General features: G+C 39.7%; 1 protein-coding gene across 1 annotated transcript; it reads left to right on the top strand.

Moving 5' to 3' along the window:
- Positions 1-515: 515 nt before the first annotated feature.
- xpo6 (exportin 6) lies at positions 516-16,539 on the top strand. The gene is made up of 24 exons (XM_030407023.1): positions 516-1,321; positions 2,480-2,570; positions 3,111-3,223; positions 3,734-3,931; positions 4,726-4,885; positions 5,197-5,274; positions 6,258-6,789; positions 7,578-7,704; positions 7,832-7,941; positions 8,100-8,208; positions 8,400-8,492; positions 9,572-9,641; positions 9,779-9,938; positions 10,190-10,282; positions 10,846-10,990; positions 11,430-11,579; positions 11,835-12,024; positions 12,137-12,292; positions 12,634-12,748; positions 12,870-13,041; positions 13,365-13,526; positions 13,631-13,729; positions 14,326-14,556; positions 15,488-16,539. Exons 1-24 carry the CDS (start codon positions 1,319-1,321, stop codon positions 15,587-15,589), a joined length of 3,459 nt encoding a protein of 1,152 aa, XP_030262883.1. The 5' UTR covers positions 516-1,318; the 3' UTR covers positions 15,590-16,539.
- The last annotated feature ends 1,484 nt before the right edge of the window (positions 16,540-18,023 follow it).

Here is an 18,023-nt window from a genome sequence, read left to right as displayed (position 1 = left end):
AATTATGCCCTAAACAAAACAAGGAATATTGGTTAACAGTGACTAAAACATGTCATTGTTGTAAGCAGACACATATATTTCCTTACACATGATCCAGGCTAGCTTTAAAGATAAACTGAATGATCTTGTACTCAGGTATCCATTACAATGTTGTGTATGAGACAAGGTGCAATGAGGAGTGGAGAGTAAAAGTTAAGTGCAGACTTCCTTCAATTTATGTATTGAGGTAAAGCACTGCAGATACATGGCTCAAAGGAGGGCAAAAGCCATTAGATTTGTGTCTTTAGGAGGGAGTGATTACTTTCACACTTATTTTGTAGGTCTTGTGTAATAAGTTTAAAGATCCAGCAATTTTTCCCTGTGATTTATAAATCATTGCTCCTCATTTCTAAATGTATTTACACAAGGATAGTTTACTCGAAATCGTTGTTTTTGTGAAAAATCTAAAGTGCTGTGGTAACCGGAAATGGTGCTCTTATTGTTGTGACTGACTTGACACAAGCCGATTGGGTTGGTTGAATTCTGCTCCCAAAGAGGAAGTTGCGACGAAGCAAACCCTGTAACTAGCAAGCTAGCCATATTTTTGAGCCGCCCTAAGCATTGAAAAGGGGAATAACAAGAACAAACGCGCACAGTATTATATGTCTAGTGTTATTGCAAATTTGCCAGATATATAACGTGGGTGTGCATATTCATCCGCTCTGAAATTACAAGCGGTAAATGCAGGTTGTCGTGACCAACAGTTAGAGAAACATGTCAACGTTTGACAGCTAACGAGAATGATACCTTCATCCTTCTAGAAAAGCTAACGAGTTAGCCATCCGCTGCAACGTTAGCAACTGGGTAACTTAGCATCGAAACGATTGGCACAGAAAGCTAATTAACTTTGCACATTTCTCCGGCACTGGAGCTAGCGTTAAATGTGCCACAAAAACGAAGTGTATGTGTTGTTCGTGACGGTAGATTACAACAACAATGCAGCTAGCCTACCGATTAGAGAAAGCTAATTCAATGTTAAGTGTATAGACTTGGTAACCGTGAACGCGTTTTATTCTAGCAGAGAAAAAAACGACGGAGTGTTCAACGTTGTTATTGGAAGCAAAGTCAACGACGCCAACCGTTGCGTGCTCGCTGTGCATGGAGTATCGACCCAAGTAGGCGAGCAGACCATGATGAGCCCCCTCTGCGGTTACGTCCGCCAGCAACACCTTAGCTAACGTTAGCTACAGAACTGGCTAGCTAGGTAGCTAATGTTGGTTTATTACTGTAATTAATCCGAGTGCAAATAAACTCAAGAAACCACCTGAGCCAGCTGAACATGGTAAGTAAAATGTAACTCGTACAATTTTCTAAGTAACTCACGTTCTCTTCCTGTCTTATTTGCTAGTAGCTAACGTGGTGCACATGCTTTTGACTCGATTATTTGACCAGGAAGACCTCAAGTTATGTTAATAAAGTATTTAAATATCCTCCACCGTGTATAATTGTATGCACTGCGGTTTCTTAATGACTATTAAGTCATATAACGGTTTGCTCGGGGCCAGGTATTTCACGGGATGTGACAGCTTGTTAAGCCATTTCACGGTACAAGACGCCCATCTTGCAAAACCAAATATTTGCTTTCAGTTGTGTTAAGCCTCGGCAAGTTGTGGCTTATTTGAGGAATTCAGACCCGCCTGATACAGGAGGTGCCCTTTAAAATGTAATTTTGCTATCTCAGTTTGGCTTAGCAGGGCCCAACTTCCCCTACAGTCTATGCTTGTTTAACTATCTTAATACAAATGATTTGTTACGACAACAACTTGATTTAGATTTTTATGCAACCATTTATTTTGAATCATATGAGCAAGTCCGATTGCAGTTGTAAACAGTAGAAATACTCAGCTGTGTGAACTGTTTTTCCATGACCCCGGGCCTAAATGTACACAATCCCAATATCAGTCAAACATGTGCAAGGACCAATTACAGTTCTGTGGAGGCAAGAGCATGTGCAGAAAGATTTCCGATTCACTAACCCATCCACCCAAGCAGGATGCCTGAGATACCTCTGCAAGCACTAGCTTACAAAAGGTCTCATCCTTTGGTCAGTTAACAGGGCCGCGTGTGGTAGTACTCTGCACATACACGTAGACATAATTTATAAGACTTGGTCTTTAATAATACTTGGATATGTAAACATAATACTTGAATAGCAATGCATCGTTCACCGCGAGAATGAGTTTCTTGCTCATGCACAGCTGTCAGTTGAGGTGCATTAAGTATCTGCTGTGCACATGCATATTAGATACTGCAAGACATGCAGTACACATGGAAAAAAAATGTGTCCGTCAGATGCTGGTCTAAGTATGATTTTTGTCATAATAATAGGTAGATGATTATGACAAAAATACAGAATTCAGTGGCTTAGATTATGTCTATTGTTAAATAGATAGTTTCAATGTGTATTTTGTACTAATCTTTAACTTCTATTATTCACCAGGCATCAGAGGAGTCATCACTGCGTGCTCTGGAGAGCCTTATGACGGAGTTTTTTCACAGCTGCACGACCAATGAGCGAAAAAGAGAAATAGGTATGTTTGTAAAACATGTCACGGCAAATTAGAAGCAAGACTTTCACGTTGAAAAAGGTGGAAATTGAATTTAATTCATAACCTTTTTGCCCCAGGGTCAGTTTAATATCACATTTACTTGTGTTAAATGTAAATGTAAAGGTGTCTATTGAAAAGGATCACTTAGTTGATTTAATCATGTTAGTTGATTAAAGGGTAATGATATACTTGAGGCCTTGTTCCTTTTTTAATATAGATTCGTCAGCATATAAAGGTTTGTCCCAATGTGATTTTTTTTTTCTTTATCCAAATTCTTTAAGCAGCTGGTACATATCTGCAAAAATACAATGTACTGTATTCTGACATATGCGATAGTTTAGAACTGGTTTAGTTGTCACCTTAAGAGTGTTTAATATGATCTGTCATTTTTTGCCTTCTATTGAGAGTATTTTTTGTGTTTCTTTTTTATGCACTTCCTGTGTTGTGACGCATTACTTTCAGTCTAGCCTACATAGCCTCGAACTGCTGTCATAGCTCATGCCTACTTCCTTTTTTCTGCAGAGGAGCTGCTGAATAACTTTGCACAGCAGAGTGGAGCATGGCGCCACTGCTTGTTCTTCCTCTCCAATACTCGGAATGAGTATGTAATGATGTACAGTCTCACAGTATTTGAAGTAAGTCTTCTAGGTTGGAGATACATGTTTTCAGTTCCTAGCACGGTCCAGGACCGTTTTTACCTTTTTTATGCTTTAAATATGATGGTATGCTGAGGAAAATGTTTTACAGGCACTGAGAAAAGAATTTGGTCAGGCTGTTTTCCTCTTTCCTATTAACTGTGCAAAACAAATTAGCAATGTATTGCTAAGTTGTACAATACACTTTGCATGGGATAAAATGTTGAACATCCAGTGACCCCTAATGGCATTGTTTCACCTTCTTTAATATATTAGAGATACGTAGGCATACATTTGCATTTCTCATTGGCAGCGTTATGTTTCTAGTGGAATGCATGTTGTAAAAATACTTCTTAGCTGCATTATACTGTGTTAAAAAAAATAATTTTCTGCATTAACTGAATCATCATACAAAGAGATCATTCATTACACTATTGAGTGTTACAAAATACGTGTATAGTCTACTTGTGACACAGCATTGACAGCCTATTGTTCCGTTTTATTTTTCAGAATCTGGTGAACAAGATGTGGATTGGTGTTGCTTCACAAGACAAAATGGAGATTCGCAGCTGTCTGCCTAAACTCTTAATGGCACAGCACAAAGCAGTGCCGTATTTCATTCGTAACAAACTCTGCAAAGTCATAGTAGACATTGGTCGCCAGGATTGGCCAATGTTCTATCATGATTTCTTTACGAACACACTTCAGGTATACCCTGTTTATGTTGTTTCTGTTGATAAATAACAGTTTAATTAATATGTTTGGTGCAAGTTTAAGAAATTTCATGTTACTCTTAGCTGCTCTATCTAATAAAGCCATCAAAAGACCCAAAAATATTAATAATAATGATAATAATAACTACAAAACCGTGGTACCTCTTACGCTGAAGATGGGTTCTTTGACAATGCGAATTTGCTCTCTTCTAACAACATCTTATCTAACAACATTACATTGTTGCTTGCTGGATATATAAGACTATTGCAAGGTGATGGCCTAAGAGTAAAATCCCAGCTGAGTTGGCTCTATCTTCATAAGATTTAATGTGAGTTTTTCATCTTTAAAACCATTGGTATTTTACTGTTTAACACTAGATTATTAACCAAAAAGTAATATGTCAGATAAACTTGAGGGTTTCCCCTCACGAAAGTGTTCAGCCAAGGTGTCAAGCCACACGCAAGAGATTCTGATGCATTCTTTTCTCATAATCAATTTACCGCGCAGATGATGTCCTAACCAGCAACACATTCTATTAGGAATTGACAGTAATATATAAAAAAAAAGCATAGCATATATAGTATTCGTTTCAGAACAAAAGGCCAAACCTGAGATAAAAAACTGTGAATAACCCTAATATGGCTACCAGCCCTCATATGGCATTTATTAGTTCCCTGCATGGAAAAGTCAGGGAACTGGTTTGAAAGACCTGTAAGTGATGGTCAAAATTCAGTCATCCTCATCTTTATTGATAGAACTATTGTCTGTTACTATCTTGTGAACTACAGTTGATCCAGTCCCCAGCTCTGGCGCCATTGGGGTTGGTGATGTTGAAAACCACATCAGAAGAACTTGCATGTCCTCGAGAAGACCTGAGTGTCGCCAGGAAAGATGAGCTTCGTAAGCTTCTGCTGGAGCAGGTACCGACAGTGCTTGGACTGTTGACAGGTGAGAAGAACCTTTTAATACTATACTTAATAAAAAAAATTTCTGGATAGAAGAAAAGCCTGCTGGCAAGATGTAGAGAAGAGATTTATGCTCTTAATGTTTAATCTATTTTTGCCATCTAGTTATTGTGCAGAACTGGTACTTGATACATGCAAGTGGGTGTAACCTATCAAGCAATGGCTGTGCTAAAGTTAACAGTGCTCACACTGTAAGTGTTGTCAGTATTGTATGCCACATTGCAATGTAGGTGAATCCGATCCAGTCTTCAAACTGGTGTACATTTATAAATGCTCTATGAATTGGTTTTGCAGGTATTCTGGAGACTTACTGGGACAAGCACAGCATCATAGCTTCCACCCCACCCCCCTCACCCACCTCAGGGGAAAGTGGTGAGTCAGTTGTCCTTAAGTTACCTAAAACTGCAAAGACTTGCTAGCAGGGCTGTAAACTAACTTTTTGGCTCACCTGCCAAGGGGACCGGTATATGAAAGAATCTACTGGCCAAGTAAATTGTTTTACCGGCCAAATAATAAATTGCCTCTTTTTGTTGCATATACATCTGTTTCGGTACTTTTCATGGAGATAACAGTATTATATACCAATACATGCTCAGAAAAGAGGCCAAAGTGTTATTTAGAAATACATTTTAATATTATTAATTAAATTTCATAACATTGCAAATTGAAAACTTGAACAGTGCAAAACTTTGACAAAGGAAACACTCATTAATTAACTATCAGGCTCTGTAATAGACTTGTCAGTGGCGACTGTACCATAATAACATTTACACTGGATTTGATGGACCCATGGTTTTACACGTTTTTTGACGTGATAACTGTCCTCATATTAAGCCACTTGATTATCATACTGAAACCTAATTGAAGGAAGTCGTTTAGAAATTAAGTATAACTTCCCTCAGCTCATGAGATAGGTGTCGTCATTGCTGCGCTCGAGACAGTCACTGCGCCAAACTTTTAAAGAGCGGTGACGCGCACGCTACGTTGCTTCTGAGGGGAACTATTTTCTACAGCGGTGACGTCGGGGGAGCTACTTCAGTGCGACACACAACAAATAGCCAGTTTAACATTAACGTTTGCTACCGTCATAATTTATCACTTCACAGCTACTACAATGTTTTGCTATAATTTATTGCAAGAGCACGACCATCGGGACAAACATTTACCCGCCACATGGTATCCTTCCAAAATTAAGTCGCCAGGGGAATATTTTAGTCGCATTTGGCGAGTGGCGACCGCTAGTTTACAGCCCTGCTTGCTAGTATCGTGGTGACACTGACCACAGCAAGCTTTTTATCAAGTGGTTTGTTGTTCGATGTTAACCAGACTATTTTTTTGTCCTTTCAATGTGCCAGTGGAATTGTTGGGGAATTTGTTTCAGGGCAGTCAGTACTCAAAGCTGCTTTGCCAGCCCATGGCAACATTGGACAATGAGAGTCATCAGCTCTGTTGTCTCGTTTTGGAGTGTTTGGCTCACCTGTTCAGCTGGATCCCACTCTCCACAAGCATCACACCCACACTGCTGGCATCCATTTTCCATTTTGCACGTTTTGGCTGTGATCTTCGGACAAAGGCCAAGATTGGATCCTTCATCTCCTCCAACTCCTCATCTTCAAATGGGCAGCTTAATCCTGGGACAATGCCACCAACATCAAACGGAGGAGGGCGAAATGGACAGCAGAGTGAGGGCAACAAGGTGGATCGTGCCCGGCTTGGTGTACTCGCCATGACCTGTGTCAATGAGCTTGTGTCAAAGAACTGTGTGCCAGTGGATTTTGAGGAGTATCTGCTGCGCATGTTCCAGCAGACCTTCTTTCTCCTGCAGAGGCTGACACGAGAGAATAATGCTCATACAGTCAAGAGCCGCCTACAGGAACTCGATGAGAGGTATGGCTCAATCCATAAGCTGAAACTAATGTTAGTGCATTTGTAAATTTGGTCTAAACTATAAATTCTGCTTTGACAATTCTAGCATGTGGTCTGAAAACCATCTTCCACTCAAACCTGTCTTTTAGTAGTCTATGTTTCAAAACGGCCTATGTTTTCATCACGTCTGCTGGTCACACTAGCTCTCTACAGCCATATACCTCAGCTCTATCTGTTGAGTTAACATAACTATAGACCATATTAATCAGTTTCAATTGTTAATTTGGTCACTTTTGCCATCTCAGTTTCTACATCGACCCAACCAACAGCTGCCAACATAACATTTTCTTATGCAAGACAATGATTTGCAGAATGGACATAAGTCACTAGGCTCCATTTAATCACCTCGGATCATCTGTGACCTCCCAGTCATTGTCAGCCAAGATTGTTTGGCCTTGGAGCTTGTGCAGAAACAAGTGTCTGTGAAACTGTCCAAATGAGACCATTAGCAAAAAGACTGGCTATTTCCACATAGTTTTTATATTTATTTAACGAGCTTGAGTCAGACTTATCCAGGTTGGATAAGTCATAGAATGAAAACGATCATTGTGGCAGAGTGCTGAGGATGAGTTGAGCAGTCTGACAGCCTGAGGAAAGAAGCTGTTCTGGTCTCTGGTGGTACAGTACGACAATATAACACAGTTAATTGTGTTTCACCATCGTAATTGTCCAAAGCACCCAACATATAAAATGTTTCTTGTACTAGTCTTAATGTTAAGTTTGGTAATGTTGTCTCTTTCTTCCTGCAGTTACTTGGAAAAGTTCACAGATTTTCTGCGCCTGTTTGTCAGTGTCCACTTGAGGCGGATTGAGTCTAGTCCTCAGTTTCCAATTGTAGAGTTTCTTGCCCTGCTTTTCAAGTACACCTTCAACCAGGTAATTATCATTTGGTTGAACAGTTATTTGTTTATGCAGTATACACCAAAGGTTGTTCATTTCTACAGGTTTTTCAGCAAACTATGAGTTCTGAGAGATTACATTACTTGTTCTCCTTGGGTTTCAGCCTAACCACGAAGGCTACTTTGCCTGTTTGGATATATGGAGTGTCTTTTTGGATTTTCTAACAACCAAAATCAAGAGCAGACTTGCTGACAGAGAAAGTGTTCTAAATAGGTAAGTTGCCCAAAATAAAACTGTTATTCCTTTTGAACTTCTGTGGTGTTACCCATGGAACACAAACAGATTACATCAAAGTAATGCAATTTTATAAAATATGATCTTGTGTGCCTGATTTTTGACTGACTTTTGTTTAAAATGTAATATCTTCACAGGTACAAAGATGCCCTAGTTCTTCTGTTAAGGGAAGTACTGAATCGCATACAGTTCAGATATAATCAGGCCCAGTTGGAGGAACTGGATGATGAGACTCTGGACGATGATGTAAGAACAATTGAGATATATTTCAGTCCGTCAGATTCACCTTTTACTTTGTCACTTGTAGCCACACAATGTCTCTGATAAAAGTTTATTGTATTATTAGCAGATGAGCCCATTTAAGACAGGCGCATTTTACAAAGGTGTATAGCTCGCACTTCAAAGTCTGATTTTCCTCTCTTATTTGGTAACTATAGCAACAGACTGAGTGGCAAAGATACCTGCGTCAGAGTCTGGAGGTGGTTGCCAAGGTGATGGAACTGCTCCCATCCCATGCATTCTCCACTCTGGTAAGAGTTTATGTTGGTGTCACCATGACATTTTGTAAGCTTTTTAGGCATATTTAAGTGTACGTCTCTGCACTATTTAGGTGTTCCAGCAGCTGCAAGTTAGCTGCAATAGAAAAGTTTGTCAGTACTGATATGGAATGTATTTGCTGGGCTTTAAGGAGCCTGTGGTGCAGCAGTTAAACAGCTAGACACGAGAGTGTAAGTCATAAAATACACAGCTTAAAACGCAGGTCATAAAGTAAACAAATCTGTTCTTAACATAAGACTATAAGACACAGACAATGTGATCATGTCACCTTAAACATAGTCATTGTCAAAAGTTTTGATACTTGTCAATTAATTGTATCAAATATATATTTGATTATAGGTATCTACAACAGTGTTGCTCAATACTTGTGCCAAATTGGAATAATAGGTTAAAGTCACTAAAAACGAGTTCTCTTAAGATAAATAATGTACACAGTGGAGGACACATTTTTGGTAAAACATTTTTTAATAGTTAACTGTTTTAACATTTTACTCAGCTTTAATGACTGGTTAGACCTGAATGTCACATTTACAGTGAACTTTAACCTAGGAGTAATAAGGCAGTAGTAGGGTGATGTACACAAGTTACAGATATGATAAGTTATGTTAAGTGTGCAGTGTAGAAGCTTGCATTTCACTTTCAGTTCAGATAGCACACAGGAAAACAGCAATATAATCATATAATTTATAATGATGTAATACAGTAAAAAAAAAAAAATTGTTTAGTTAAGGTGTTAACAACATGTCGGACTATATCAGGACACATATCTGGAGATGAGTTGCAGTCTTTAGTGAAATAAGATGTTCCTCTTTGATGTGTTTGTTTCAGAGGTTTTTTCTGCTCTTCTATTTTTGTGTTGCATTTCCGTATTGTGCATGTTACATGTTCTTGTGTGTCTTTATACTAACAAGTTAAAAGCTTAAAGAAGAATTTGAAAGAAACTGGATTCTTTTCACATGGTTATGGATTGTATTACTACGTGTTCAGAAATGTATCATGATAGATGCCAGTCATTGTCAGCCTCCTCTTTATTCCTCTTTTCTCTCTCAAGTTTCCGGTCCTCCAAGAAAATTTGGATGTATACATGGGTTTGCAGCAATTTATCGTCACCACTGGCACAAGTGAGAAGCTTTCCTTTTTATTTTCAAAATTTCTCTCGCTTTACCCTCTGTCTTTTTTACTGAGGTACAATCACACAGAGTGATACAAATTGAATACAGAAAAATATGTATGGCTTTTCATAATGTTCTTCTTTCAGGTCGGAGGCTTAATATCTCTGCGGAGAATGATTGCCGTCGACTTCACTGTTCTCTCAGGGACCTCAGCTCCCTACTTCAAGCTGTCGGACGCTTGGCTGAGTATTTCATCGGAGAAATCTTTGCTGCACGTTTCACTGATGCCCTGGCAGTGGTGGAGAGGTCAGTTCTCTAAATGTACTTTTCAATTCATTAAGAAGTGTTTCTTGGGCCTACATCATTACAATATATTGTTTGACATGCTTCAACAAAACTGCCATTCAACAGTGAATAGCTTTCACTCTTAAGTAGGTTGCTTTCTGTTCTAAATAGTGTTGATTGATTTTAAGTGGTGGTTGATTTTCTGTCAACTGTCATCTTGCTCCATTTTAAAAAGCAAAATATCATAACAGACCATCTATTTCTCTTTCAAGGTTGGTTGAAGTGACTTGCTACGGCTCTCAGACCAGCCTTTACGACCTCGAGACCGCTGTGCCTTCTGTGCTCAAGCCAGACCTCATTGATGTGTGAGTATCACATGTTTAAAGGGAAGGTCAACCATAACATGTGATGTCACACTATTGGGAACTATGGTTTCACTTACAAATAACAAAACGAAGCTGTTGTTAAGAAATACTTTGTGCAGCCTTTTGCAGACCATAATGGGGGAACTGATCGTGTGAACACTAGTTCGAGTGTTTGTGTGAATAAAGACACCTAACAGTCATATTTCACAGCACTAACCAAAACCACTGAAAAGAAGCTCTTGCTGTTAGCACAGTTTGAAGTTGCCTCCTGATGGTGGCCACCAGAGCTTATGTATTTTACATAATGAATATCCAGAATAATTGTATTTCTCAAACTGACCTGGTAAAAATCCAGATCTCAGTGTTTATCGCATTTAGATATTTTGTTTCAGTGCTTATTAGAAATGTATGACAAACTCAATTAGCACTGCCATGAATAAAACAAAAACTTTGCAAGTAACATTGTAGATTACATCTTTGAACGAATAAGGCTAAACAGGAGTCATGTTGATCTATTCAGTGTTTTTACTATGTGTGTATGTGTGTTGCTGTGTTCATTACAGACATGCGCAGGCTCTTGCTGCTTTGCAAGCCTACTCTCATTGGCTTGCACAGTTCTACAGTGAGGTCCACAGTCAAAATCAGAGCCAGTTCATCAACCTCATCACATCTGCAATAGATGCCAGCAGCCCACTCATCACAGCTAAGGTAAATTGGCTGATACACATCTGTTTATATGTGTTTTCTTTTTTCTTTTTGTTGTTGATTTATGCAGAATATCTTGATCAGTTAAGACATTTTAATTGATTATGGGTCAAACATAAAGTACAATTCATGTTTACTTGAATCAATAAAAATGTAGGTTATGATATATGTTGACACAGTAGTTCATTATGGAAGCTCCTGTTTATTTATCTGCTCCTTTTTGGTTGATATTCCCCTTTCTTGAGCGTTAAAAGCTATTTTCCGTTTAACTTTTATTAACTATTAGTCAGGTAAAGACCATATTTCACCCATTTTCAAATCTCCTACCGAATGGCACTAGACAATGCAATCAAATAGTTTTAAAAACTTGGGAGGGTTAAATAGTGATAAGAGGAACTATGTGGACATTTTTCGCATTCAAACACTTATATTTTGTCTCCAGGTACCGGAAAAGTTGCTGCTCTCAGCATGCCATCTGATGGTTTCCATAACCTCTACAGTGCGGCCTGTGTTCTTGGTCACTTTGCCAGCTGTTCAGAACATCTTCAACCTCATTACAACAGAGAATCAGACCCGCAGACTTCCCCAGGAGGTAAAACAAAACAAAAAATAATGGATTTGTTCAGTTTTGAGAAGTAGGATAGGAGGTGTAATATTGTAAGACTTTGATAGTTCATAACACGGATAATTAGTCAGTTTCTGTCTGTGATTAGTCAGTTTCTGTCTTCTGACAAAACGAACACTACACAAGCATAACCATTAGAAGAATTAAACGTGTTGAAATGCCATCAGTACATGAATTAATTGCTTTGTGTATAATTGTATGTGCACTTGCCCTCTCCTACAGGCTCACATGTTGGTGTGTAGGGCTTTGTCCAACATGCTGTTGCTCCCGTGGCCAAATTTACCAGAGAATGAACAGCAATGGCAGACACGCTCCAGCAACCACGCCAGCCTACTGGCAGCACTCACTCGAGAGTATCGTACTTTAAGAGGGACAGTGAACATTACTCCCCGGCAACCCGATCTGAATAACAGTCAGTATTTCTTGTTACTTGTTTTGTTTATGTTATTTATTACACTGGTGTCACACCCTGTCATTCCTATGTCCTGCTCTAAGTGTGTTTTCTGATTGTTTCTACACCCAAGTGAAGGCAGTGATACAGCAGACCCTGCCTGTGCTCAGAGACATAGTGGACAGCATCTCTGGGGAATCCACTAAATCACGTCAGATCTGTTACCAGAGTCTTCAAGAATCTGTCCAAGTGTCCCTCAGCCTTTTCCCAGTGTTTATTCAGCAGCCAGGTCAGTGTCTCTCATCTACAGTGTAGCTATGCAATTAGAGATTATCACAGTGTAAAGTTGATCCTATCTGTCTATCTGGTTTTCTGTACCTACTTGTTCTGTCACATGGGACTGAGGGCTATCCTTGTATGCACTGTATTTGGAAAACATGTAGAGAAAATCATGTTGGTCACATAAAAGAAACTGTCCTAAGATCACTACAAAGCTGTACTCTGTTTGCATAGAAAAATGTGTAGCTGTTTGAATTAGTGCAGTGAATAATAATTCATACAAAAATTGGAAACTTAAACAAAGAGGTTTGTCTGACTGAAGCACTGTACATTTTTACTTCTCTTTTCCAGATGTGACAGATGAGATGTTGGCCTTCTTCTTGACACTGTTCCAGGCGTTACGCGTACAGATGGGTGTTGCCTTCACAGGGCAGATCATCCACACTTTTCTCAGCATGTTCACCAGGTAAAAAAAAAAAGTGTTACTTCTCCACTATTATTCAAAACTAATGCTACTTTTGTAAGTTGTAGTCAGTTGTATTACATCCTGTGTCAACCTCATTAATGCACTTCACAATTTGTTTCAGGGAACAGCTGGCAGCCAGTATTTTGCAGGAGGGCAGTGCAGGGTGTAGAGTGGTACAGAAGTTCCTGAAAATCCTGCAGGTGGTGGTGCAAGAGCCCGGCCAAGCGTTCAAGCCCTTCCTGCCCAACATCCTCTCTCTGTGCATGGAGCAGGTTTACCCGGTTGTGGCTGAGGTAAGTTGGTGCTCACCTGTTTTGAGTTGACATTCATTCTGCGGTTTGATTTTTTTTCTGTATCTGCACTCATTTGCCTGCTAGCACCTAAAATTAGCATGTGATGTCACTTCTTCCAATGGAAATCATAAAACAATTCCCCTACAGTTAAATATGAATGATGTTGAAAAGCCTGTATTACATGAAATAATCCCGTTAAAAGTGGGTAACAATTACAATAATATGTAAGGGTGATAGCATTCCGATGCTATGTTTTGGGGGTTTGTGGCAATTATTACATTTCCTGGACTACAGATGCTCATTCAGTCTCTTGTCTTTGATAGCGGTCTTCCCCAGACATCAAGGCAGAGATGTTCGAGTTGCTTTACCAAATTCTTCATCAAAACTGGAGGTACTTCTTTAAAACGTCAGTCTTAACAAGTGTCCAAAGAGGAGCCCCTGAAGATACCATGGAAAATGAGGCTCAGTTCACAGCTGCCATGCAGGTTTGTGTATGCATGTGGCTTAGATGGTCATCATAGGCCTTTTGGATAGATTGACAGTCATTGTTAAGTTGCGAAACTGACTTGTGCTGAAATATTTTTCCCAGGCTTTCGGACAGTCTTTCCTGCAGCCTGACATCCACATCTTCAAGCAGAATCTCTCCTATTTGGAGTCACTGAACAGCAAGCACAAGTTGTATCACAGAGTAGGTTGGGCTTTCATGACAGTGTGTCTGTTTTTAAAGGTGTTGCAGGTTAGAGAGCAGAGATGTTCAGTAACCATCAAATTCTGTATTTCACTTACTCTCTTTCAACAGTGTGCAGATTGTCCTCAAGGGGCAATTGTCCAATCATTATCAAACCAATTGTACATTTGCCAACCTACACTATTTATAGAAAGGGGCATGTGTACCAATGTAAATATGTCAGTGTGACTTCATTCATGTTATAACAGCTGCAAAGTTAAGCAACCTTTTTAAGGATACTATTTCTGAGGTTTTATATTTTTCCTATATTTATTATATATTTATCAGTAAAACTTTGTTAGACATAGAAGTCATCTTTTTTCAAATTTATTTTGGCTTTTCATCCCTTTCTGACAAAAAATCTAGTTATCAGTCAGTAGGAGAGAACCCATGGTAGCTCTCAGATCAGTGTGACCTTTGTGCTATTCCCAGTGACCACAATAGTCGGAAGAATGTTATAGGATTTAATACATATTTTAGATCGAACACAGTATTCAGAAAAAGAAGTGACTGTACAGTGACTCTGATGCCATCGTTTTGTTTTTATTGTCCTTCAGAAGCTTTTCCGGACCTCCATGCTCCTCCACTTCATCAATGTGCTGCTGCAGGTCCTTCTCCATAAAAGCCACGACCTTCTTCAGGAGGAAATCACCGTTGCTATTTACAACATGGCCTCTGTCGACTTTGATGCCTTCTACTCGGCCTTCATGCCAGAGTTCCTCAATGGCTGCCAGGGTGTGGACTCCAGCCAACGGACTGTTCTTGCACGCAACTTCAAGCTTGAACGGGTAGATACGTTTTTTTTATCGTTTAACTGAATCGTACTGAAGTAACAGTTTCAAAGCTAGTAAATGCAAACATTCTGTTAAGTAGATTTCAAAGACTTGACAAACAGTTAAATTTTTATAGCGCTTTTATAACGACAGCTCAAAGCGCTGTACAACACATGCCACATTGACCCATTCACACACGCATTCATACACTGGTGACGGAGGCTGCCATGCAAGGCGCCAACTGCCCATCAGGAGCAATTTGGGGTTCAGTATCTTGCTCAAGGACACTTTGACATGCAACTAGGGGGAGCCGGGATTCGAACTGATGACCTTCCGATCACTAGACGACCCGCTCTACCCACTGAGCCACAGCCGCCCCAGTTACATACACTATATGGCCTGAAGTCACTGGACATCTTACCATCTCACCTATATGAGCTTGTTAGGCATCCCTTTCCAAAACCATGGTCATTAATATGGAGTTGGAAACTTCCAACTCACAAAAACAGCATTTTGAGTTGACCAGAGTAAATCAAACTGTCACATATTATTTCCTCACCTTTCTGCACTAAGATTGCATCCTATGACAGTGCTGTGTGTGAAGTCGCTGAGCTCTTTTCAGTTCATTTTCAATGTTTGTGATGGAGTGACTATATTCTGGATTTTATGCCCCTGTTATCAATGGGTGTAGCTGAAACACCTGAGCTCAGTAAATACTAGGAGTGTCTGACTCTTGGCCATATAGTTCACTGTTGTATAAGGTTAACAATGAAACTGCAATATGTTTCAAGATTAATTTGGGGAATTTTCAGTATAACCCTCTATCACCAGTGTTTTTTTTTCTTATTTGCCTGTTGTGTTGAATGTTTTCTTCCTTTCTTCACTCTAAACATAGTCAACTTCTGCCTCTTCTGTGAAGTAATTCAACTTTTTCTCGTTTTTCCAGGACTTGCCTTCGTTCACTCAAAGTGTGCAGAGGCTGGTGAATGACCTTCGCTACTACAGACTGTGTAATAGTAGCCTGCCCACTGGCACCATCAAGCTATAGCACAATGACTGCTTGAACCACTCCACACTTCAACTATGATCAAGGACTGCCTGTGCTGACCACTTTGCCCAACACTCCTTCTCCAATTCAGCTTTGCTCCACCTATTCATAGTGATAGGCAGGAACAACACACATGGTTTGGTTGAGTAATTGGAGGTTGAGGATGCTGCTGATTTTTCTCTTTGATTTCTACTGTAGAAGGTTGGCGCTTAATTATTTTTTTAAAAGCAGCGCCCTCCTTATGTGTTGCCAATGATAATTTGGCAAGAAATGAAACCTGGTCTGCAGTTGGCTTTTGCCCAGACCTGGAGCAGTCTGAGCCAGGCCTTCTTTCCCAAGCCTCCGCAACAAAGCTGGGCTGGGACTGAGCACTTTCAACTCATTTTGAGTTTTTAAAAATGTCTGCTTTTATTCATTATGCCTTCAATTTTTTTTTTCATCTCCAAAGGAGACAGACTCTCAACTTAAGATCTTTCATATCATTCCATTCTGAAAATGAGAAAACCTGCTTGATTAATAAAGTGCTTTTTTTTAGTAAAACTCAGGTACTTGTTATCTCATGATTTTATCAACTCTTGCAATGTTGATACAGTATTGTTTGTGAGGATAATGGTTGTATTAAGAGATAAGAGACACTGTTTTGTTTTACACTTGTCAATGGCATCCCTTTAAAATTTGCTTTTAACTGAAATTCATCTAGTTCAATTGCTGATTTTTATTTATTTTCTCTCCACGCCAGTCTTTTATTAGAACACATGCACAAATAATCAAATAGTCAGTCTGGGTCTTGACGGAGCATATTGATGAGGCAGATGTTAGATTTATGAATTGTTAAAAACCCTTCAACAGAATTTATGCGTAGCTTGCAACAAACGTGGACACAGCATGCGGGCGATAGGAAGCATCAGCACAGGAATAAGAATTAAACGACTTCACAAACCAACACAAAATATTGAATCATCTCTTCTGTCCGCTGAACATGCAGCTTCAACGTTGTGGTCTGTTCCGTCTCATCTTGTTGCTAAATATGTATTAGTTATGTCTTTAAAATTATGGATATTGTTACTGTAAAGTATTAGGGTTATATTTAGTGTATAATTAACTCTTAGAGGCTTTCACTGCATTGGAAATGAACCTAAAATGTTCATATTGATGTGCTTTTATTTCTCACCATTATTCAAGTCAAGAACACTTTATTCATTACTGTTAGTGTGCTTTATGTCTTGGGGCTGTCCAGTGGAGACAATAACCCTAGCCTGCTTTACAAACTGGTTGGACCTTAAAGGGTGATAAATATGGCATGGAGTGTTTAATGAAGAGACAGTTTAGTTCTATGGTGGGAAATGTAGGAGCCAGCAGTTTTGGTGGCTAAAAAAGATCCAAAAGGTGTCTTTCTGCATCAAGTTTTCAACCCTTTTCTGTTTTGTTTTATTGTCCCGAATAAGTCCACTAACTCCTCGAAAATGGCCTTGCTCAGTGGCTTGAATACCCCCTAAACATTCTTGTGCCATGATCATAGATTTTTTTTGTTGTTGTAGTTAAAGGTCCCATATTATACTGTTTTTCATCAATTTCACACAGCTGTCAGAGGTCCAACAAATCTGTATTCGATATGTATTGCCCCAAACACGTCCATGGTCCTGAACTCCAGCTGTCTAAAAGTCGCTCTGCTGAGCTCTGTTCACAGCACACTTTCTGTGCCTGCACCTTTAAATGCTAATGAGCTTCGTCTGTCAACGCCTACTTGGGGAGCCTTGCCTGCTACGTCACTCTCAGGGAGGGGAAGCCCCTTATGCTAAAGGTAGCATGCGCTAATGTTTACGGTGGATGTAACACTACGGCTCTCGGAGATTTTTTCGTTCAACCGACCAGTTTGACCCAGAAGTAGAGGCTCCGGAAGAAGTACAGACTCTGCGGCTGCAGCAGGACGTTTCAGAATGGTTAGTTTGGCTGAATAATATTAGTTTGTATGTGTTGTTACAGCTACTGCCATGTAGCTAATGGCTAATAGCTAGCGAAAGCTGTGTTTGTCTCCAACACAGTCTCCAAACTGTTATACACTGTTCGCATCGTCTCTGTCTCCAGTCTGCACATGTTTCCAGACTTTCTACTGTGACAACAAAGCTCCCTCGTAATATTATTAACAATAAACTCGCTTCAAACGCCATTGCATAGCGGACCGAAGCGGAGCTAACTAGTTAGCTAGTTTCAAGCTGACTTCACCATACTCGTCGGCAACTGTAAATGCTATCAAACCGCGGCGACACTTATCGCTGGCTCGGGTGCAGTTGCTGGGTCCAGTATGGTTGGGACTGATCCTTTTAGGAGGGTCAGTGTCGAGGCAAAGCCAGCTTTGTATTGACTCTCGTTACTGAAGCAGTCCGACGTGAGGTGGTTAGCACACACATACAAGCTAACACGAGCCGGCACGTTG

This window comes from Sparus aurata, chromosome 23, assembly GCF_900880675.1.
Source record: "Sparus aurata chromosome 23, fSpaAur1.1, whole genome shotgun sequence".
Taxonomy (NCBI): Eukaryota; Metazoa; Chordata; class Actinopteri; order Spariformes; family Sparidae; genus Sparus; species Sparus aurata.
Note: the sequence above shows the minus strand (reverse complement) of the source record. Positions and strands in the feature narration are given on the sequence as shown.

Excerpts from the sequence above, each read along its gene's own strand:
- xpo6 (XM_030407023.1), top strand. Across the intron at positions 7,942-8,099 it reads AGAGAAAGTGTTCTAAATAG|GTACAAAGATGCCCTAGTTC; the intron begins GTAAGTTGCCCA and ends ATATCTTCACAG. Across the intron at positions 11,580-11,834 it reads CCCGCAGACTTCCCCAGGAG|GCTCACATGTTGGTGTGTAG; the intron begins GTAAAACAAAAC and ends CCTCTCCTACAG.